This window comes from Herpailurus yagouaroundi, unplaced genomic scaffold (assembly GCF_014898765.1).
Source record: "Herpailurus yagouaroundi ecotype Mexico unplaced genomic scaffold, PumYag 141, whole genome shotgun sequence".
NCBI lineage: Eukaryota > Metazoa > Chordata > Mammalia > Carnivora > Felidae > Herpailurus > Herpailurus yagouaroundi.
Window position 1 is genome coordinate 29,875,541 of NW_024412396.1, and position 24,914 is coordinate 29,900,454.

Genomic DNA, 24,914 nt, shown 5'->3' on the forward strand with positions numbered 1-24,914 from the left:
CCCACCCCCCCATCAACTCTCAGTTTGTTCTCAGTTTTTAAGAATTTCTTATGCTTTGGCTCTCTCCCTCTCTAACCTTTTTTTTTTCTTCCCTTTCCCTCCCCCATGGGTTTCTGTTAAATTTCTAAGGATCCACGTAAGAATGAAAACATATGGTATCTGTCTTTCTCTGTATGGCTTATTTCACTTAGCATCACACTCTCCAGTTCCATCCACGTTGCTACAAAGGGCCATATTTCGTTCTTTCTCATTGCCCTGTAGTACTCCATTGTGTATATAAACCACAATTTCTTTATCCATTCATCAGTTGATGGACATTTAGGCTCTTTCCATAATTTGGCTATTGTTGAGAGTGCTGCTATAAACATTGGGGTACAAGTGCCCCTATGCATCAGTACTCCTGTATCCCTTGGGTAAATTCCTAGCAGTGCTACTGCTGGGTCATAGGGTAGGTCTATTTTTAATTTTTGGAGGAACCTCCACACTGTTTTCCAGAGCGGCTGCATCAGTTTGCATTCCCACCAACAGGGCAAGAGGGTTCCCGTTTCTCCACATCCTCTCCAGCATCTGTAGTCTCCTGATTTGTTCATTTTGGCCACTCTGACTGGCGTGAGGTGATACCTGAGTGTGGTTTTGATTTGTATTTCCCTGATAAGGAGCGACGCTGAACATCTTTTCATGTGCCTGTTGGCCATCCGGATGTCTTCTTTAGAGAAGTGTCTATTCATGTTTTCTGCCCATTTCTTCACTGGGTTATTTGCTTTTCGGGTGTGGAGTTTGGTGAGCTCTTTATAGATTCTGGATACTAGCCCTTTGTCCGATATGTCATTTGCAAATATCTTTTCCCATTCCGTCGGTTGTCTTTTAGTTTTGTTGACTGTCTCCTTTGCTGTGCAGAAGCTTTTTATCTTCCTGATGTCCCAATAGTTCATTTTTGCTTTTAATTCCCTTGCCTTTGAGGATGTGTCAAGTAAGAAATTGCTACGGCTGAGGTCAGAGAGGTCTCTTCCTGCTTTCTCCTCTAGGGTTTTGATGGTTTCCTGTCTCACATGCAGGTCCTTTATCCATTTTGAGTTTATTTTTGTGAATGGTGTGAGAAGGTGGTCTAATTTCAACCTTCTGCATGTTGCTGTCCAGTTCTCCCAGCACCATTTGTTAAAGAGACTGTCTTTTTTCCATTGGATGTTCTTTCCTGCTTTGTCAAAGATGAGTTGGCCATACGTTTGTGGGTCTAGTTCTGGGGTTTCTATTCTATTCCATTGGTCTATGTGCCTGTTTTTGTTCTGGCTTAGTTTCTAGAAGCATAAACCCTCCCAAAACAGAATCAGGAACAGACTGATTACTAAACAGTGAAATTGAATCAGTATTCAAAAAAACTCCCAAAAAACAAAAGTCCAGGACCAGACAGCTTCACAGGTGAATTCTAACAAACACTTAAAGAAGAATTAATATATGTTTTTCTCAAATTATTCCAAAAAATAGAAGAGGAAGGAAAGCTTCAAATTTATTGTGAGGCCTGATTACCCTGATACCAAAACCAGATAAAATGTCTTTTGTAAAGACACTACAAAAAAAGAGAACTACAGACCAATATCTCTGATGAACATAGATGCAAAAATATTCAACAAAAAACTATATTAAAAATATATTAAAAAATCATTCACCACGATCAAGTGTATTTACTCCCAAGATGCAAGATCGGTTCAATATTTATGAATCAGTCAATATGATACATCACATCAATAAGAGAAAAGATAAAAACCATACGATTATTTCAATTGATGCAGAAAAAGAATTTGACAAAGCACAAGATCCATTCATAATAAAAACCCTCAACAAACTAGGCTTAGGGAAACATACGTCAACATAATAAAGGCTATGTATGAAAAATCCACAGCTAACATCATACTTGACGGTGAAAACTGAGGGCTTTATCCCTAAGATCAGGAACAAGACAAGAATGTCCCCTTTCCCCACTGTCATTCAACGTAGCACTGGAAGTCCTAGCCACAGCAGATAAGAAAAAGAAGTAAAAGGCATCCAAACTGGTGATGAAGAAGCAAAACATTCACTATTTGCATGTGACTTAACACTACAGATACATAACCCTAAGGACTCCACCAAAAAACTATCAGAACTGATAAATGAATTTAGTAAGGTGACAGGATACAAAATCCACATATAGAAATCCAATGCATTTCTATATACTAATAATGTAGTGGCAGAAAGAGAAAGTAATAAAACAATCTCATTTCGAATTGCTCCAAAAATAATAACCTAGGAATAAACTTAACCATGGAGATGAAAGACCTGTACTCTGAAAACTATAAAACACTGATGAAAGAAATTAAATATGACACAAAGAAATGAAAAGAGATTCCATGGTCATGGAATGGGAGGACAAATATTGTTAAAATATCCCTACGACCTAAAGCAATCTACAGATTTAATGATATCTCTATCAAAATACCAACAGCATTTTTTACCGAACTAGAACAAATCATCCTCAAATTTTTATGGAACCACAATAACCAAATAGCCAAAGCAATGTTGGAAAGGAAGAACAAAACTGGTGTTAACACAATCCCAGATTTCAAGATATAATAAAAGCTGTAGTAATCAAAACAGTACGATACTGGCAAAAAATTAACACATACATAGGTGAATAGAACAGAATAGAAAGACCAGAAATAAACCCATGATTATATTGTCAATTAATCTATGGCAAAAGAGGCAAGAATATGCAATGGGAGAAAGTCTCTTCAACAAATGGTGTTGGAAAAACTGGACAGCTGCACGCAAAAGAATAAAAGCGGACCACTCTTTTACACTATACACAAAAATAAAACCCAGAATGGATTAAAGATCTAAATATGAGACCCGAAACCATAAAAATCCTAGCAGAGAACACAGGTAGTAAAGTAATTTCTCTGACATTGGTTTTTCTATGTACATCTCCTAAGGCAAGGGAAAGGAAAGTAAAAACAAACTATTGGGACTATACCAAAATAAAAGGCTTCCGCACAGCAAAGGAAACAATCAACAAAACAAAAGACAACCTACCGAATGGGAGAAGATATTTGCAAATGGTATATCTGATAAGGGGTTAGTATCCAAAATCTATAAAGAACTTAGAACTCAACACCGAAAAACCAAATAATCTAATTAAAAAATGAGCAGAGGACGGGGCGCCTGGGTGGCACAGTCGGTTAAGCGTCCGACTTCAGCCAGGTCACGATCTCGCGGTCCGTGGGTTCGAGCCCCGCGTCAGGCTCTGGGCTGATGGCTCAGAGCCTGGAGCCTGTTTCCGATTCTGTGTCTCCCTCTCTCTCTGCCCCTCCCCCGTTCATGCTCTGTCTCTCTCTGTCCCAAAAATAAATAAACGTTGAAAAAAAAAATTAAAAAAAAAATGAGCAGAGGACATGAACAGACATTTCTCCTAAGACATACAGATGACCAACAGACATATGAAAAGATGCTTGACATCACTAACCAGTAGGGAAATGCAATCAAAACCACCTGCCAGAACGGCTAAAATAAAAGATGCAAGAAACAACAAATGCTGGCGAAGATGCAGAGAAAAATGAACCCCCATGTACTGTTGGTGGGAATGAAAACTGGTATAACTACTGTGGAGAACAGGATGGAGGTTCCTCAAAAAATTAAAAATAGAATTACCATATGATCCCATAATTCCACTACTGGGGACTTAGCCAAAGAATAAGAAAACACAACCTTGAAAAGATACATGCAGCCCTATATTTATTGTAGCATTTTTTTTTTTTTTACAATAGTCAAGTTATGGAAGCAATCCAAGTGCACTGGTGATAGATAAATGGATAAAGACCTCACACACACACACTGGAATATTACTCAGCCATAAAAAGGAATGAAATCTTGCCATTTGCAACAATATGGATAGATATGTGAGCATAACGCTAAGTGAAATAAGAGAAAAACAAATACCATATGATTTCACTCACATGTGGAATGTTAAGAAACAAAACAATGGAACACAGGAAAAAAGAGACAAACCGGAAAACAAGACTCTTAAATACAGAGAACGGATGGATACCAAAGGGGAAGTGGGTGGGGGTATGGGTGAAAGAGGTGAATAGGATTAAGGGTATACTTACTGTGATGAGCTCTGAGTATTGTACAGAACTGTTGAATCATATACACCAGAAACTAATATAACATTACAGGGTACATTAAGGGTGGTGGTGGGTGAGTGGGTATTGAACCTGTGTGCCTCGTTTCTCTTTAATCTCTATAGTACCCTTATTTTCTCCTTACATCCTCCTTTCCTCTCACTGTGATGGCTCCAAGGGGCACCATCCTTTATCTCTCCCAGAGCAATGTTTCTCTGATGCTGCTTGTGGCCTCTTTCACACACCTTTGCTATAGCTACTGCTATGAATTCCTAAGTCCCAGGCCTGTGTTTGTATCTCCTCAGCTGTGTGGGGGATATTTTCTTTCTGAAGGTCATTTTGCTTGCACGTCATTATAAACCTCTGATTCCTTTCTTCTCTCTTCACTATCTCTTAAGCCTCTCCTTGCCCTACTCTCCAGACTCAGAGGTTTGTAGCAGTGACAGAAATATTGTAACTTGTTTCTTTCCATACAAGTAATTTAAAATTCGTGGTATTATCTATGTTATACTAATGCTGAAGGTGTGAGTTATACATGGGTTATGCGTATGTGTGTGTGTGTATGTGTGTGTGTTCCTTTTCAATCTTATGGCTTTTGGGGAGGATGTGTGGATTTACATATGGACAGTTGTCATGATCTTCTAGACCCAAAAGCTCATCTCACTTAATCCTTATAGTAATCTTAAAAGATAACTGTAATTACCCCAGTTTTACAAATGAGTAAGCTGAGTCTTAGTGAAACTAAAAACTTGCCCAAAGGCACATAGCTAAATATGAGAACCAAGATTCCCACCAGACTGTGACTCCAGAATTCAACTAAGCTCTTTCTACTATACAACACAACCGTCTCAAATAAGAAAAATCCCTTTTCAGCCCTCTCCCCAAGAATTACAGGCTATTTAGTTGTGTTGGTAATTTGAAAATAAGTAATTTGGGAGATTTTATATTGACAGCCTATTATGAGACCTACAAACCAGAGCCAACCATGCCTCCCCATAAAAATAACAGAAGTAAAAAGGCAGAGTGAAAAACAGTAAAACAAGTTTATAGCAAACATCTGCCATCCTAACTCTTTTCCTCTCTGTAGCCTAATAAATCTAAACCTGTATTCTATTGATAGATGTTTTGGGGCTTTTAGCGAAGCTCTAAAAACTACCAGTATGCTATCAAATACTGTATCATCTTTCTGATTCAGGCCTCTGTCTTGAACTTCAGACCCAAATATTCAAGTGCCAACTAAACATCTCCTAGTAGACGGATCAACATAAAGTGATGGAACACCCTAGGTTCCTCATGGAAAACAAAGGGAACACAAACTTGTTCCTCAACATGTATTCCCTATTATAGCAAATGGTGTGCTGACAGTTTTCAGCTGGTCACCCAAGCCAGAACTCTGGGAGTCATCCAAGATGACTCTTCCTCAAGTGCTTTTTATAAATGGACATTAATCACCATTTATTGTATCTCCTAAATCACCCTCAAATTCATCCCATATTCATCGGGCCCACAGTCTAAGTCCATACTCTTATCATTTCTACTCATTTTAGGAACTTCCTATCTAAACGTAGTATCCCTAGCTTCAACTCTCATCACCACTACCAAAAGACTGCTCACAAGCACGTGTATAGGTTATACACACACACATACATTCACAAATTCTGCTAACTTACTCTCTTCTTTTTAGAAACTCAATCCATCTTTTCCAGAGTTGCCAGAGAACTTTTCTAAAATACCACAAATCATATTATTCCAATGCTTAAATTCTTTAATGGCTCCTCACTGCCTACCAAATGAATTCTGAGCTTCTTAGAAGGATTTATAAACTCATGATCTTTCCTTGTCTATCTCCTCATATACCTGATGCTACATCAAGTATTTACTTATCTAAATAATATCTGAATGTCTACCATAAAACAGGCTCTGAGATGTGCTCCAGTGATACATAAGATAATGCTGTTGGTCCCTGTGCTTTCCACGTCAACAAGGACAGTTCCTTGAATGTGTGATGCTGAGTTCTACTTCTGTATCCTGCACATGCTGTTCCTTCTACCTGGGATGCTCTTCCCCATTTTCTTCATTTAGCTAACTTTCATCCTTATCTCCATCAGGAAGCCTTTGGTTACCTCCTCTTCTCTAATTAACTCTGTGCACATTTATCAGTGTTCATGTTATTGTATTGTAACTGCTTAGCCTTCCTCATTTCCACGGGATCCTTGAATGTAGATACTGTGTCCTTAGGTGCTTCCAAAATCCAAAAGATAAGAGCACCTATGATAAAGTAAGATTTCAGTAAAGGCATGCTGAATGTTGCTGAACAAGACATATTTCATTCAGCTTACCCCACTATCTAGCAAGTTTGGTAGACTGAGCACTTTTGTTCGTGCTCCAAATTGGTCGTTAGTTTGAGCAGTACTTGCCTATTTATTTAGTTGGTTTATGCTGTCGTCTGTCAGCCATTAACATTCTATTTTCTTTTCTATTTTTTGCGAGAGAGGGACAGAGAGAGAAACTTAGGCAGGCTCCATACCCAGCACAGAGTCTGACGCACAGCTCGATCTCATGATCGTGAGATCATAACCGGAGCAGAAATCAAGAGTTGGACATTTATGTTTAACCAACTGAGCCACCCAGGTGCCCAAACATTCTATTTTCTAATAATTATATCATTCAGAGGAAAGAGTTTGACTATTTTCCAAGAATAAAAGAACTGGGATTTTTTTGGGGTGAACATTTTGTTGAAGAATTATATACATATACAAAGGTGTGCTAATCATATGCATTATACCTCAATGGCTTTATACAAGTTAACAACACTCACATCAAGAAAGAAAAGATTATCAGCATTTCAGAAGCCTCCTCTTGTATCTCCTTTCCAGGTGCTACACCTCACCTCTCACTAAGGGTAAACAGAATTCTAACCTCTAGCATCACAAATGAGTTTTACTTTTTAGTAGTTTATATAACAGAATCATGTAGTATGTGCTCGGCTATTTAGTTTCTTTGGTTCAACATTACATTAGTGAGAGTCATCCATTATAGACTGGATTATGTGTATGGTTAAAGTACTTGCCAGATATTAGCAAGTGAGTATTTAGATAGCTGTGAGCTATGCTCTTAGGCTAGCTTCTTCTACTATTAAAATTATTCCAAATAGCATGGAGACATCAGCCAAAAAAAAAAAAAAAAATCCCTAATTATATATGGTAAAAGAAAGTAAATCATCAAATCAGTATTGGATCTCCTTAGGGACCAAGCTCTAATGTAGGGAAACAACCCTAAATGGGCCTTTAGTCATATAAATGAAGAACTCTCTTTTTTGGACTGGAGAGGATAGTCCCTGCCTCTCTGATATGGACATATTTTTCATCCTGCCTGAGGTTCAAAATACCACATACCAGGCTGCCCTCATGCCTGGATATCTTCCTAACCCCACTTGTGCTCTGACATCCCACAATAAGCCATGATCCCTGTGGCTGCCCTCCTCACCCCAGCTGGCCCCCAAGATCCCATGCTAGCCTGCTTCTCACGTGGACATCTCTTCGCTCAACTTGGGCTGTGACATCCCAAGCCTGGCTGTCCGTATTGCACCAAAGCAGGAAAAGAAAGAAGGGCTAGTGTACTGGTTCTCATTCTGGGACAATTTCCCCCCAAGGAGACATTTGGCAATGTTTGAAAACATTTTTGATAGAAACAACTGGGGGGGTGGGACGATGTTGCTGGCATCTAGGCCAAAGATGTTGCCAAACCTCCTACAATGCACAGAACAGTTCCCTTGACCTCACACCACCCTGCCCAACAACGATAAATTATCTGGCCCCAAATGTCAACAGTGCTGAGGTTGACAAACTCTGGGATAGCAGCACCTTTTAAAACCTAAAATATGGGTATCTTCTTACTGAGCAATTCCAGAAATATATTTTATAGAAGAAACTCTTGCAATAATGTCTGAAGATACAGTTAAAGATATTTACCTCAATGTTGTAACAGTAAACAAAAGAATAAAAATAAAATGACCTAAATTTCTACCACTAGAGGATCAGACATACAAATGTTGCTTGACATATAGTAGGTATTAAAAATATTCATTAAATAAATCAAAATATGAATGAATGGATAATATACCCATAGTGAAATAATGTTTAGAAGAAGTAGGTCTATATTTAATGACATGGAATAATGTCTAGAATAAGAATTAAAAAATGAAATCATAGTACTACACGTATGTATATTTTTGTATGTGCATATATGTGTATAAATAGTGTAATCCTGTTTTTTTAAAATATATACATTAGTATATATACTGCAAATAAGTGGAGAAAAATATACTAAGCTGTTACTAACAAATATCTCTGGGAGGCAGGAATATAAAGGAAATTTTTATTTCTACATTATAAATGTCTATAATTGTTTGGCATTTTTACAATATACAGTAAAACCCTGGTTTGTGAGCATAATTCATTCTGGAAACATGCTTGTATATCCAAAGCACTGTATATCAAAGTGAATTGTAATCACTTTGTAATTACAACATGCTTGTAATCCAAAGCACTGTATATCAAAGTGAAATTTCCTCATAAGAAATAATGGAAACCCAGATGATTTATTCCACAACCCAAAAATATTCATATAAAAATGATTACAATATTGTAATATAGCACAAAATAATAAAGAAAATACACAATATAAAGAAAAATAAACAAATTAACCTACACTTACCTTTGAAAACCTTCATGGCTGGTGTGAGGGAGACAAGAGAGAGGACGGTTATTATGTAGGACGACTTTCACTATCACTAACGGAATCACTGCTATCTACTGGCTCAACGGAATCTTTCTTTTCATGCAACTTTAACAAGGAACCTATCCAATGACCTAGAATGAAGCAAAGCATTCCTAAGCTTACTCTTGTATGGAAAAGCAAAGGACTGCCCATAGGTGCTTTGAAGTGACAAAAAAATACACTAGTGCCAGTTGTGGGCACCTTCCAAGGTTCTGAAAAATCACTGATTTCTGCCAAACACTGTGGCCTGAGACTGAGAGCATCTGAGTATGGGAGATGATCACCCACAATCTCGAAGTGTGAGAGAGACAGTGGGGGGTGGGGGGGGGGAGAGAGAGAGAGAGAGAGAGGGAGAGAGAAAGAGAAAGAGAGAAGAACCATTGGCTCAGCTGTGATCATGTGATGTTCAGCATCCCATACCACTCGTATTGCAAGACATCACTCATTTATCAAGTTAAAATTTATTAGAAATGTTTGCTTATCTTGTGGAACACTTGCAGAACAAGTTACTCGCAATCTAAGGTTTTACTCTAAATGTTTTAGTTTTATATTCAGTGTGATGGTTAATCCTATGTATCAACTTAACTGGGCCACAGGGTACCCCAGATATTTGGTCAAACATTCTGGGTGTTTCTGTAGGAGTGTTTTTGGATGAGGTTAACATGTAAATCAACAGAATGAGTTGAGTAAGGCAGATTGCCCTCCATAATGTGGGTGGGCCCCATCTGATCAGATGAAGGCCTGAATAAACAAAAGGGTTACCTTCCCTCAAATAAGAGGGAATTCTGCCTGATGGACTTTAAACTGGAACATTAAGCTCTTCCTGGTTGATGGCCTTTGAACAGGGACACTGGCTCTGCAAACTTGCCAGCCTCTCTAATTTTGTGAGCCAATTCCTTGTAATCTCTTTGTTTTTGGAGAACCCTAATACCTTTAGGAAAAAGAAACTGCTAGATGACCACCCTATTTCTACTCTCCTCGTATTCCTTATAACAGAATACCAATTTATTCAGGGTAGCAATATACTCAGTTAAAGGACTATTTCTAGTCTACTTGTGCATCTAGGTTCAGTCATGTGACTGAATTCGGGTAACAGGATATATTGCAAATTATTGGTGGTACAGCTCTTTGACTTTTACCTCTTTTTTTTCTGCCACCTATATGTCCTGAGCTCTTGGAGATCTCTTGGATCAAGTCATTTACTATAATATTGTGATTCAGAATGTTAAACAGAAAACCACAGGCCCAAGATGGAGTCACTCATACCAGACCAAGTCACCAAACTGGCTTAATACCTAACTTAATGCAGTTCCAATCTCCCCCAGAAATGCAGTGTTGTCAGTCAGAAATTTCCTCTTCAGAAAAAATGATGGAATCTGTCTCTTGGGCCCTCTCCATCCCCCCAAAGGAAGATGAGATAATCCCACCTACCAAATGAGATCCTTGCCCTTTCCTCTAGGGGAAGGGGACCAAGCCTGAAATAACTCTTTTCTTTGGCTAGTAATGTCTTGCCCCACACTCCTTCCTTATAAAAACCTTCCATTTTGTACAACTCCTGGGATGTTGCTGCCTGATTCACGAATCACTTAATAAAACCAATTATATCTTCAAATTTACCCAGATGACTTTTGTTTTTTGTTAATAATAAGAAATACATATTTGGTCTTTGTCCTTGTTTCTGGCACAGAGCTCCTAAAATCCTTGGAATTTCATGAGGAAGATAAAGGTATCTTTTCTTATGCTCATGAGGTGGCTTTTGGAATGTCCCTAGATCACCTAAAGATGGGCTGGTCACCGGAGTTGGAATTTTCAGGGCCACCCCCTCACCTCCTGGGAGAAGGGCTGGAGGTTGAATCAATCACCAAAGGCCAGTGATTTAATCAGTCATACCTACGTAAGAGAGTCTACATAAAAAGCCAAAAGGAGGGGTGTCTGGGTGGCTCAAAAGGTTGACTCTTGATTTTGGCTCAGGTCACGATCTCTCAGTTCGTGGGTTCAAGCCCTGCGTCAAGCTCTGCTCTGACAGACAGCCTGGAGCCTGCTTGGGAATCTCTCCTCCTCTTTCTGCTCCTCCCCCAGCTTGCACATGTGCTTTCAATCTCTTTCTCTCAAAATAAATAAACTTTAAAAAATAAACCAAAAAGGATAGGGTTTGGAGAGCTTCTGGATTGGTGAACATGTGGACTTGTGGTAAGAATGGTGCACTGAGAGCATAGAAACTCTGCATCCCTTCCCACATAACTTGCCCTATGAATCTTTTCCATTTGGTTGTTCAAAAAGTTATACACTTTTGCAATAAACTAATAACTATAAACAGTATAAATAAAACAAATAACTGTAATTAACTATTGGATACTAAGTAGAACATTTCTCTCAGTTCTGTGAGTCCTCTAGCAAATTAATCAAACCCAAGCCGGGGGTCATGGAAACCTCTGATTAATAGCTAGTCAGTGAGTACAGGTAACAATCTGGGCTTGTGGCTGGCTTCTGAAGGGGAGCTGGGAGAGGAGACAGTCTTGTATGACTTGGCTCTTAACCTGTGGGTTTTGATACTATCATTGCGAAGACAGTGTCAGAACTGAGTTTAACTATAGAACAACCACAGGTAGCATCCCTGCAGAATTGCTTGGAATCTCCCCCTTCTCCCCCCACCAGACCACCACACATGCACACACACACACTTGGAACTGGCTCCAGGAGCCTAGGACAGAAAGCTGAATAACAACAGAAGGGCCTCTGTCCCTGATTACAGTGCAACTACCACACAGCCCTGAACTGTAGACATTCACACTTCTTTTAGGTGGAAAGCAATAAACCTTTTTGTGTTTAAGCCACTTTTACTTTGGCTTTTTAAAAATCACACACAGCAGGGCACTTGAGTGGCTCAGTTAAGAGTCTGACTCTTGATCTCGGCTCAGGTCATGATCTCAAGGTCTGTGAGCTGGAACTACTCGTTTGGCTCTGCACCGACAGCACAGAGCCTGCTTGGGATTCTTGCTTTCTGCCCCTCTCCCACTCATGCTCATGGCACTCATTCTCTCAAAAATACATGAATAAATGTTTAAAAAAAAAGTAAGTAAGAGAATCTCATGGTGACATGGACTTGCACAGATATGTATTTAAAATGTCACCTTACTTTGTAGTTATAGAATGGTGAGATCTGGATATGTCTGTTAAACAGACTATGTGGTTAGGGACCAGAGAAAAACTTTTCACAGGATAATGCATGTAAAGAATATGTTATAACTAAATTAGCAAAGTATTACCTTTTCATTTATAACAACACTCACTGAAAGCCATTTTAAACTTAATATAATTAAGACTAACACTTGTAATTACTACCTGCCTATCAGAAAATAGGAAGTAATTATCCAAGCTATAACTTTTAGGCAAAAAAGAAAGGCCTTTACTAGAATCATGTTCACTGCAGCATTATTTAAAATAGCCAAGATATGGAAGATATGGAAGCCACCTAAGTGACATCAAAGGATACATGACTAAGGAAGATGTGAGATCGATCTCCCCCCCCCATACATTTTTAATACTATTCAGCATAAAAAAGAATGAAATCTTGCCATTTGGGTCAACATGGATGGACCTTGAGGGCATTATGCTAAGTGAAATAAGTCATACAGAGAAAGACCAATACTGCATGACCTTACTTATATGTGGAATTAAAACAAAAACAAAGCAAGCTCATAGACGCAGAGAACAGACTGATGGTTGCCAGAGGTGGGGAGTGGGTGAAATGGATGAAGGGAGTCAAAAGGTACAAACTTCTAGTTATAAAATAAATAAGTTATGAGGATGTACTGTACAGCATGGTGACTGTAGTTAATAATATTATTGTACCAAACACCTTGTTTTATTGTGATTCACAGATACTGCATTTTCTTCACAGTTTGAAGATCTGCGGCAACCCTATGCCGAGCAAGTCTATCGGTGCTATTCTTCTAACTCCATTTGTTCACTTTGCGTCTCTGTGTCAAACTTTGGTAATACTGCACTATTTCAAACTTTCTTATTATTTCTCATTATTATTATTTCTCATCATTATCCTATTTGTTATGGTGATCTGTGATCAGTGATCTTTGATGTTACCACTGTAATTGTTTTAGGACACCATGAGCTGCACCCATATAAGAAGACAAACTTAATTGATAAATGTGTGTCTGACTGCTCTACAGATGGCCCATTACCCATCTCTCTCCCTCTCCTCAGGTCTTCCTATTCCCGGAGATACAGTAATATTGAAATTAGGACAATTAAGAGCCCCACAATGGCTTCTAAATGCTCAAGTGAAAGGAGGAGTTGCACATCTCCCACTTTACATCAAAAGCTAGAAATGATTAAGCTTTAGTGAGGAAGGCCTGTTGAAAGCTGAGATAGGCCAAAAGCTAGGCCTCTTGTGCCACACAGTTAGCCAAGTTGTAAATGCAAAGGAAAAGTTCTTGAAGGAAATTAAAAGAGCTACTCCAGTGAACATATGAATGGTGAGAAAGCAAAACAGCCTTATTGCTGCTATGAGCAAAGTTTTAGTGGTCTGGATAGAAGATCAAACTGCCCACAACATTCCCTTAAACCAAAGCCTAATCCAGAGCAAGGTCCTTACTCTCTTCAATTCTATGAAGGATGACAGAGGTGAGGAAGCTGCAGAAAAGTCTGAAGCGAGCAGAGGTTGGTTCATGAGGTTTAGGGAAAGAAGCTGTCTCTATAACATAAAAATATAAAGTGAAGCAGCAAGTGCCAATGTAGAAGCTGCAGCAAGTTACCCAGAAGATGTAGCCAAGATAATTAGTGAAGGTGGTTATACTAAACAGATTTTCAATGTAAAGTAACAGACTTCTACTGGAAGAAGACGTCATCTAGGACATTCTCTTGCTAGAGGCTAATGCAGTTGGTGACTCTGAGTTGAAGTAAATGCTCATTTACCATTCTGAAAATCCTAGGGCCCTTAAGAATAATGCTAACCCTTCTCTGCCTGTACTCCATAAGTGGAACAACAAAGCTTGGATGACAGCACATCTGTTTATAACACGGTTCACAGGATACTTTAAGCCCACTGTTGAGACCTACTGCTTAGGAAAAAAAAAAAAAAAAAAAAAAGATTCCTTTCAAAATATTACTGCTCGTTGAAAAGGCACCTGGTCACTCAAGAGCTCTGATGCAGATGTATAACAAAATTAACATTGTTTTCATGGCTGCTAACACAACATCCATTCTGATCAGTCTACGGATCAAAAAAACATATAAATTTTTAAATCTTATTATTTAAGAAATATGTTTAACAAGGCTACAGCTGCTATGGTTAGTGATTCTTCTGATGGATGTGGGCAAAGTCAATAGAAAATCTGCTGGAAAGAAGTCACCATTCTAGGTGCCACTAAGAACATCGTGATTCATGGGAAAAGGTAAAAATATCAACACGAACAGGAGTTTCGAAGCAGTTGATTTCAACCCTCAAGGATGACTTTGAGGGTTCAAGCCTTCAATGGAGGAAAGCACTGCACATGTGGTAGAAACAGCCAGACACGCAGAATTAGAACTGGAGCCCGGAGATGGGACTGAACTGCTGCAATCTCAGGATAAAACCTGAATGGACAAGGAGCTGCTTCTTATAGATGAGCAAAGAAAGTGGTTTCAAAATGGAATCTACTCAGGGTGAAGATGCCTGTGAAGACTGTGGAAATGACAACAAAGGATCTAGAATACAACATAAGCTTAGTTGATAGGGCAGCAGGACAGTTGGAGAGGACAGACTCCAATTTTGAAAGAAGTTCTACGGTGGTTAAGATGCTATCAGATAGCACTGCATGCTGCACGGAAACTGTCTGTGAGAGGAAGAGTGATGGACACAGAAAACTTCACTGTTGTTTTAGGGTAAGAAACCGCCACAGACACCCCAACCTTCAACAACCACCATCCTGATTAGTCAGCAGCCATCAGTATTGAGACAAGACCCCCCCCCCCATTAGCAAAAAGATCACGATTCACTAAAGCTCAGATGATGGTGACCATTTTTTAGCCATATTTAAAATTAAGTTATGTACGTTTTTTTTTAAGACATAATGCTATTGCACACTTGACAGAATACAGTATTAGTGTAAAGACAACTTTTATATGCACTGGGAAATGAAAAAATTCATTTGACTTGCTTTACTATGATATTTGCTTTATTGTGGTGGAGGAACTGAACTGACCTGTACTTGAAAGTTACTAACAGAGTAGGTCTTAAAAGTCCTCATCATAAGAAAAAATAATTTTTTGGTAAGTACGTATGGTGATAGATGTTAATTTTAATTACACTTACTGTAGTGATCATTTTATAATATATACAAATACTGAATCACTATGTTATACACCTGAAACTAATGTAATGTTATATGTCAATTACACCTTAATAAAAATGAGAAAGAAAAAAAGAAAAATGGGAAGGTTTTTGTTGATTAGAAAACAATTGCCAAGGTCCACTTTCCACTCTGAACACTTTCTTCATTTCAGCAAAAGCCTCAATGTGGGTGGGGGATCTCTTACCTGTGGGTGGGGGAAACCTGGTAATAAAGATATTTATGTATAAAAAGCCACACTTCCACCAGGAGGCAGAGAGAACAACTGTTAAGACTTCTAAAGGACTGTTTTCAAGAACTATTTCAACCCATATTACACTCTGCATTTTATGTATAGAAAGCAAGTCTTCACCTTTCCCTCCAGCTTAGCATGCCCCTGTAGCTTTATGCACCGGGGTCCAAGGCAGGCCTATAATTCACTGCTCTAGGAACGTACACAGCCAACCTGACTACACAGGACTTAGAGTGGAACAAAGTCATGGAGTAAGGGAAAATAAGGATGGTGGAGTATTGGTATTCAGGGGGAAGAAGAAATCAGCAAGGATTAGATATAAGAAAAATAGAAGACATAAGGAGGAGATAGGAGAGACCAGGAGGATGGAAAAGAAAGAGTGAAGATGAGGAAAAATCATTCTTAAGGTTTATTGTGAACTCTGAATATACTCCTCATAGAATTAATGCTGTAAATAGTAGATAAGTTTCCAGGATCAGTCCCACAGAGGCCTACCTAAACCATTTGTGCCTAATATATTGATGAACTACTTCCACCAAATCATCTTTCATGATGGAAGAGGAAGGGGTTTCTCTCCCTAGTTCTGGTGTGCTCACCTTACTGGGTTCTTGCAGGGTGTACATTTTACTTTTCAGCAGCACCCCTGTGCTAACAGCAGTAGCACCTTCCCATGGGCAGCACCCCCACCCCAAGCAGTTTCAGAGCAGAAGGTCACCTGCTAGGCACCCCCATGTCCCCAGGCACCTCCCTGTGGAAGGCCTCTCCCAGCTGTCCAGCGGGTAGATTTCCAGCCGCCCTACTGGGGTGGCACCTCAGTGACCACGGTCTCATTCTCCAACAAGGTCAGAATCTCAGGCCTGAGAGGAAATGGCCTCTTCCTGGGGTGCTCTAGCTCAGTCATAGGGGTGCTGGCTGCTGTGTGCATCTTCGAATTCTGTATTCTTCACAGAGTTCTCTTTGCCCTGTTCATTCCTCCAATAATTATGTTACAATTTCTCTGGTGAAATTACTGTGTGTTTTTGCTCCTTATTGGACTCTTAACTGATATAACAAGATTTTCACAGAAAAAAACCCAACCCCAAATAGTCAATAAATACATAGCATGAAATATACTCAGATTCATTAGTAAGCAGAGAAAGATGGAATCTGAAACAGCGCCATTCCTAGGTATATACTCTAGAGAAATTCTGGCACATCTGCCCAGGAGATGTATATAAAACTGTTTATTACAGCACTGTTCATAATAGTGAAAAATTGCAAACAACGGCTTGCCCAAAGAGGAAAACAAACTGTGGTATATTCATACAATACAACACTACTATTCGAGGTAAAAATGAATAGCTGGAGTTACATGATTCAGCATGGATAAATCTCAAAAACCTAACCTGAACCAGAAAGCAAATTGCAGAAGGAAACAAACAGAAATGGCATTTACATAAAGCCAAAACAAGCGCGTGTGCGCGCGCACACACACACACACAGGCCTATGGATATAATAATCTAAAAAGTGTATGGAAATGAATAACAGATTAAGGAGGGTGGTTACTTCTGGACTGAAGAAAGGGGAATAGAAAGGGTCACAGAAGAGATATTGATTATAATCTGCAATGTTTAATTTGTTAAACTAAATGACAGGGAGTACTGATTGCTGGTTATGTTATCTAGCTCTTTTCATATACTTGATATTCAAAATAAAACCAATAATTAATAATAAATTGGGGGCACTTGGCTGGCTCAGATGGTAGAGTATGTGACTTTTAGTCTCAGGGTTATAAATTCAAGCCCTGTGGTAGGTATAGAGATTACTTAAAAATAAAGTCTTAAAAAAAAAAAAGGTGGGGGAGGTGGTTGTGAAAAAAGTAATAATAAACTGACAGTTCTCAGAGGGTGGGTGATAAAATAAAAAATGTATTATGTACGCAAAGGAAGTTTTATTGGTAAATAGAATGAAAGGTAGTATGTTAGGATCTTGATATCAAAATATTACCTTCCATTTGAATACCTGAATACTTGTTCATTCACTGCACAAGAAACTATAATCTGGAAGAATAATGTAGGACAAAAATAATTACACAATCATTACCCTAATCATCATTTAGCTTGGCCACAATGTTATAATTGCAAAACTGGGTTCAGAGTTAGCAATCACACAAAATTCCATCTTATGAAAGAAATACTTACACCTCAAAACATAGCCAGGCCCACATCTGAAAGTAACAATTACACTAGGAATACTAAATTATGTTTAGGCAAGACCTACTGTCAATAATACTACCACTCACCAAGTTTAAAACAATTTCTTAGAGGTGAGAAACTCAGGGCAATTTAATATACCCTAAATACTGCTTGCTTCTTTTGATTCAGGGAACACGGCCCTCTGGGTTTTAGAAGCTTATATATTTCTTAGTTCTTCTATAAAGTTTAGTAAGCAATTTACTGTTCTTGTATTGGTTTGTTGGGGCTGCCATAACAAAATACCACATTCTGGGTGGTTTAAACCAGAGAATTTATTTTCTCACAATTCTGGAGGCTAGAAGTTCAAGATTAAGGTGTTTTCATCTTTCGTTTCTCCTGAGGCCTCTCTCACTACAAACCCACGTGGTCTTTTCTTTGTGCACATGCATCCCTCCTGACTTGTTCTGTGTCCAAATTTCCTCTTCTGATGACACCAGTCAAACTGGGTTAGTGCCTACTCTAATAGCTTTATTTTAACTTAATCATCTCAGTAAAGGCCCTATCTCCACACAGTCACATTCTGAGGTAGTGATTAGGGCTTTACCATATGTTTGTGGGGAGGACAAAATTCAGCCCACAGCAGTTCTCAAAAATTTTTATGACATGATCCTTTCAGGTTTTCCCATTGCGTTTTCATCCTTTTCTCAAATTTTAATTCAAAGGCAGCAGATTTAAGTGCTGTTCGCAATCTCATTTCAAATGGAGAAAAAGCTTTAAATCATTGGCTCTTTTGTCTTTAGCCTTCCACGTTTAATATTTGGGTGGGTCTAGGCAATGCAGAATTTTACATGCTTAGGAAAAAAGTTCTCTAGGTCCTTTGCTAGTTAAAAAAATGTTTGATATAATATGTGTGGATATGAGAAAAAAAACCTGTGCCAAAAATGGAGTATATAACATGAAAACAGACTTTTGAATTGCTAATGTTAATTTTAGCTTAGTGGAGATAATCAGTTCAATACCATGGCCATGTTCCATCAGATTATTAAATCAAAAGAATATGAATTAACAAATTTGACCTTTCAGAATCAGCAAAGTATCATTCTCTTTCTATACTGTACATGTTTCTCAGTTTTAACATTGGTTCTCTCAAACTTGGCCAACTATCAGAATCACTTTAGGAATTAAGTTAAAAAACGGATTTTCCAGATTTCTTTTTACATACTTAATAGATCATAACCTTCTGGAGATGGGATCCAGAAATATGTATTTTTTAAAACTTTATTTATTTTGAGAGAGAGAGAGAGAGAGAGAGAGAGAGAGAGAATGAGAATCCAAAGCAGGTTCCTGGATGTCAGCATGGAGCCCAGCATGGGGCTTGATCCCACGAACCATGAGATCATGACCTGAGCTGAAACTAAGAGTTGGATGCTTAACCAACTGAGCCACCCAGGCACCCAGAAACATATATTTTTAAAAAGTTCTCCAGGTTGTTATTGTAAAGCAAAATACTCAGAAGTGAACACTAGTTCCCAACCAGCTTAAATTAGTAATCACCAAAAATATTTTGAGCACATTCTCATACATACTTATTTCTAAATTATGCATATGTATTGCTGTTCTACATATATTACATACATTAGAAAACATTCAAAAATAGAAAACTTGAAGGGATGAAATAGAAAGTAAATACAAATTCAAACATTTTCATTTAACATCCCCAGTAGAGTGTTTGCATGTACATTTTAGAGACCTTGGCTTAAATTGAGAAGATCTTTGCATCTTTAATTGCAATACTGTTTTCTTCTGATCTCCAGACCTATGTATCCAACTGCCCACTGGATGCTTTCTATCTGGGTGTGCAACAGGCACCTTAAATGCAATATATAGACATAAACTACTATTCACCCTCCTTCTGCCACCCCAAGGTGAACTTGGGTAGGAAATCTTTTCTTCCTCCATAATCCACCCAAGTTAAAAACATTAGGGATAAGTTGGATTACCCTCCCTCTTACTCACATGGCATTGATAGTGTATATTCTACTTCCTTAACATCTTCCTCCAACCTTCTAATAACCATTCAAAAAGTGTTGCCTTAGACCCTGCTTCTCTCTTGAATATTACAATAACTCCTTTACTACTCTTCCTGATTATGACATCACATTTCCAGATTTCCATTTATCTTCTATACTGCTGCCAAAGTCATAACCTCAAAATGCAAATCTGATCAAGGTATTGCCCCATTTTATGTCTTCCAGTGTTGTATTCTCACATGATAAATCTAAATTTCCAGTATGAAAAAAGACTGATCTAGTCTTTGGCTACCTATATCCAGTTCCTTTCTTCTACCCTTTTCTCCCTTATTCCCAATGCTCTTGCCCGAGAGAACCTCGAGTCCTCTGAATGTATGAGTCCTTCTTCAAGAATCCAGGCCAATAACCATTCCCTCTGCCAATAACACCCTTTAAGATCCAAGTCAAGTATCTACTTCTCTGGAAAGCTTTTTGCAAACTTGAGGTAGAGATGATTCCTCTTTTCTCTTACCTAACAGACACTAGATGAATATTTATAGAATGAAAGTAATAAAATGTGATCTGCTGAGTTAAAAAAGTATTGAAAGAAAATAATTCACATTATAAGAGAGAAGCACAAAGTTTAGGAAGATGGCAAACAAATGTCAGTTGGTCAAAATAGTTTCTCTTTAGGTGGGTTCAGTGGCTATAAATGAGATGTGATCATTTCAGAATGTAAGCTCTAAATTGGGTCAAAAATCAAAAGAAAAGCTAAAATCTTTTGTAAAAAAGAGGAACAAGGGAGAAAAGAAAGATTCATGTAGTCAAAATTCAGAATGCTAACAAGCATAAAAACAAAAATGTGAACATATGCAAAAAGAACCTGAAGAAAACATTTAAAAAATTCCTAAGCCTAAAGTCACAAGAAACTTGAGGAATATATTTAAAAATCATCAAATAGAAGGAATAAGGAGCAGTAAAAATGGGCAAGTGATTTTTACATAGGTTACAAAATAATCTAAGATATTAAGTATTACTGGCATATAATCTTCACATCTGCTCAGATGGTACAATCTGTGAGGTCACAGATGGTATACAGGTGAAAGGGAACTGGTTAAGACTCAGAAGGCTTGGCCTAATTCTAGTTCCATTTTTAACTTCTCTCTGTATCCATCGGTAACATGAGGATATTCTATCTCACTGCAAGGTTATAATAGGGATTAATAAGACAATGTATGTGAAAGCACTCTGTAAATTATAAAATACCATTCCTAATTATGGTGTTACTCTAATTCACCTAACACCTTTTAAAGTTTCTAAAACCACACGCAGTGGTTAAATCTGGCTAGATCAAGACTAGCTTTCTAGAATCCTCAAGCCATTTGGCTTAACTAAGCTCCCTTTTCCCCTGCCATCTCTTCCAAAATGAAAACCTCACACTATGACAACTGGTGAAATCCAAAAACTAAATATAAGCTTAAAACCTACAGATGAGATCACTGCAGACATACTGTGACTGGCAGGTTAATCCAGTGCTCTGATTTATTTCCCACTGATACCAGTGAAGGGGGTGGGGAGGGTTCCTTTGATGTGAAAACAGATCCTCAAGAGTCTGTTTTTACATGGAGCTGTAAGAAATAGAAAAAAAAAAAAAGATGGAAACTAGGAAGCATGAGAAATTAAATGTAGCAGTTGGTTTGGTAGGCTGAATGTAATATGCCAGCAGAAAGAGGCAGTCTAACAGTCTAACAAACACTTCTACCCTATAGCCCAAAAAAACAGCTGCAGAAGACATCTTGATTCTCATTCCGTATGGCAAACAGCCGATTGACCCATGTTAGCTCACTAAAGGTGTTACTGTTGTCCATTCCAACACTCCTGGGCAGAAAGACACATACAATATGAGAGTAATAGGTTGTGCCTAACAAAAAGAGACATAAAAAAGACCACCAAGAATGTAAAGAGTAAATCAGTTTGCTAAATTGGAAGAACAGACTTCTATTTCTAGTCATGATGGAGTAATGCACACTGGGTTTGCTGCCCCACCTTAAACAACTAGAAAATCAGATAAAATATATGGAACAATGGGGCGCCTGGGTGGCTCAGTTGGTTAAGTGGCTGGACTTCTGGTTTCAATTCAGGTCATCATCTCACGGTTTGTGAGTTCGAGCCTGTAATCAGCCTCCGTGCTGACAGCGTAGAGCTTACTTTGGGATTCTGTCTCCCTCTCTCTCTGCCCCCTCCCCTGCTTGCTTTCTACCTCTCTCTCTCAAGAATAGTTAAAAAAAAAAATCTTTAATAAAAAATAGGTATGAACGATGATTTTCAGATATTGCACAACAGGCAGAAGACCGTGATCATGGGAGAACTCCTGCAGCTGCCCAAGCTCAGTGGCTGGAGCTTCTGTTCTGCAACACCAGGGAGATAACCCAAACAGAGCCTGGCAGTCTTGCTCAGATGCCAAATGGCTCAGAGTGCAGAGAGGCCAAGGTAGATAGAATCTGTGGGGTAAAATATTGGTAAATAGAGGGCTATACAGAAAGACAGTGCTGAAGATCTCTAGAGGAGTTTCTTTAAGACTTTGGTCAAAAACTTATCCATGCACACATGGGAGAAAACGATCTGAGGCCAAGGAAAAAGACCACTGGAAAGGAGTAAGTGTACCAATCTTTAGAGCTCATATAATGCTGGGAAAAGTTCAAGTTCCAGTGATCAAGAGTAAAAAAGACCTGATTCCCTAGGGCCTCAGTAATGTCCTCAGAAAGGTATTGCCTTAGTGGTCAGGATAAATGGTCCCAAAACTAAAGGCAGCTCTGACCACCTTAATAAAGGTCAAAAGAAAGCCTTGATAGGATCAAACAAATTTGAACTTAACTGTGTACTAGAGAAAAGCCCAACAATATTAAAGAAATCCTACAAAATCCAGCACACAACAGGAAATTCACAGTATCTGGTATCCAAAAACAAAAAACAAAAAACAAGTGTTAAAGCAGCACAAAAATCTAACCCATAACCGAAGAAAAAGTCAGCCAATGGCAACAGATCCAGAAACAACACAGATGGTAAAATTAGCAGACTAACAATATTAAAACCATTACACTCTGTAGATTCAAGAAGGTGGAGGAAAACATGAACGTGATGAGGAAGGGCATGGAAGATATAAAAAATACTTAAACTGAATTTCTGTAGATGAAAAATAACAACATCAGAAATAATAAATATACCAAATGAGAGCAACTGTGGATTACAAATTGCAGAAGACCAGTGAACTTCTTGAAGTTTATAACAAAGCAAAAGACCATTCAAAAACATAACAATAGAAACCACCCAAAATTAAATACGGAGTAAAAAGAAATTGCTAAAACAGAAAATGCACAAAGCTATAAGACAGTATCAGGCAGGCTAACATACATGTAGTAGGAATCCCAGAAAAGGGGTAGGGTAAACAGAAAAAAAAATTTTTTTCAGGGAAATAATAGCCAAATATTTCCCAAATTTGATGAAAACTATAAACCCACAGTTCCTAGAACCTCAAAAAATCCTCTGCAGAAGAAATACGAAGAAAGCCACACCAAGACACATAATCAAATTGGGGATGGAAAAGCTGCCAGAAAAAAAGATGACATTGAGAAGAAAAAGTAACAGGATTTTCTCATCAGAAAATATACAGATGAGGGGCACCTGGGTGGTTCAGTCAGTTAAGCATCTGATTTCGGCTCAGGCCGTGATCTCACAGTTTGTGAATTGAAGCCCTACAGGGGCTCTGCACTGACAGCTGGAGCCTGCTTGGGATTCTTCCTTTCTCTCTGCTCCTCCTCCCCCCAACCCCCGCTTATGCTTGCTCTGTCTCTCAAAATAAACTGACAAAAAGAGAAAATATACAAATGTAAGACAATGAAGTGACATGTTTAAGTTCTGAAGGGGGAAAAATGTTAACCTAGGATTTTATATCCAGCAAAAATATCTGTCAAAAATGAGGAAGAAATAAAGACTTTTAGAGAAAAGCCAAGAAAATTTCTCATCAGCAAATATGCACTAAGAGAAAAGGTAAAGGAAGGTCTTCAAGCAGAATTTCCATAAAGGAATGAAGAACAATAGAAATGACAAATATCTGGTAAATATAAGACTTTTTTTTTTCATTTAAATAAATCTCTTAAAAATTGACCTCTTAAAGCAAAAACGATTTTGGGGTTTATAACATATGTAGGAGTAAAATGTGTAACAATAGCCAAAATGGTTGTGAGGGTAAATGGAAGTACACTAATAAGGTTCTTTCACTCTACATGAAGTGACAAAATAATTTCTGAAGTCAGACTGTGACAAGTTAAAGATGCACTCTGAAAATCCTAGAGTAACCACTACAAAAATAAAAACACAAGAGTATAACTGAATCTCAGTCTTTGCTTAGAATGTAGAAAGCTAGAAGACCATTGCTCTTACCCTTCAAACAAAAGACATACATTTAATTTCTAAAACTGTAACTTTTCTCAAAATTTTCAGAGACCCGAGGTCACAGGGCAACTAACTATACAGTATCTAAGACAGGAAGAAACTAGTTATGAGTACTTGCTTGTTAGGGGTAGATACCAGATGTCATAAAAGTGAGTAAAAAGATTTCAGCTAAAAATTTTTTTAACAAATTGCTAATGGTAAAGTGGGCTACAGTGAGAGCATAGGATCCCTGGGGCCTCAGACACAGAGTAACTGCATCCCCTTGTACATTCTTCTTCAAAAACTTTACAAAAAGCTCCTAAGAATGACTGGGACAAGGATGAGAAACCTGAAAAAGGTGCATGGTGCAGGCCTGGAGGAGGGAACGGCAGCAGCTATGGGAAAAATATGAAGCTTTGCCTGGGTCTTTCCTATCTCACCTATGGAACAAATGACGTAAGTGATCGTTAGAAGGGCAGAAAACACTGTTGCTTTTAGGGCACAGACGAAGACCCACAGCAGCTGGAAAAAGGCACTAGAAAAAAACCCTTGGTGTCGGGGCAGGGCACTGTCCTGGGTCTTGACCATGAGGTTTCCTACAGCTGGGGTAGAGGCAGAATCACTAAGAAGGACCCATTCTCAAGATTCAGATACTGTGCCTAAGAATGAGGCTGAATCAGAACAAAGAATGCCCCTTCTCCACTCTCCTACCATCATCACCAATATAGCAAGCATTTAATCTACTGCTGGGGGAGGAAAACAGCATGGAGAAAAACTCTGTGGCAAACCA

At 38.4% G+C, this 24,914-nt stretch overlaps 1 protein-coding gene across 10 annotated transcripts in view; it reads right to left on the reverse strand.

The window, feature by feature from the left end:
- DDHD1 (DDHD domain containing 1) overlaps positions 1-24,914 on the reverse strand; it is a 109,203-nt gene that overhangs the window by 72,052 nt on the left and 12,237 nt on the right. For 5 of the 10 annotated variants that reach the window (XM_040477171.1, XM_040477167.1, XM_040477170.1 and 2 more), the window contains exon 2: positions 8,868-8,885. The exons of the other annotated variants lie outside the window; for them this stretch is intronic. In XM_040477171.1, coding sequence (XP_040333105.1) covers positions 8,868-8,885 — 18 coding nt within the window. The remainder of the gene's footprint in view (positions 1-8,867; positions 8,886-24,914) is intronic. 10 annotated transcript variants of the gene reach the window in all.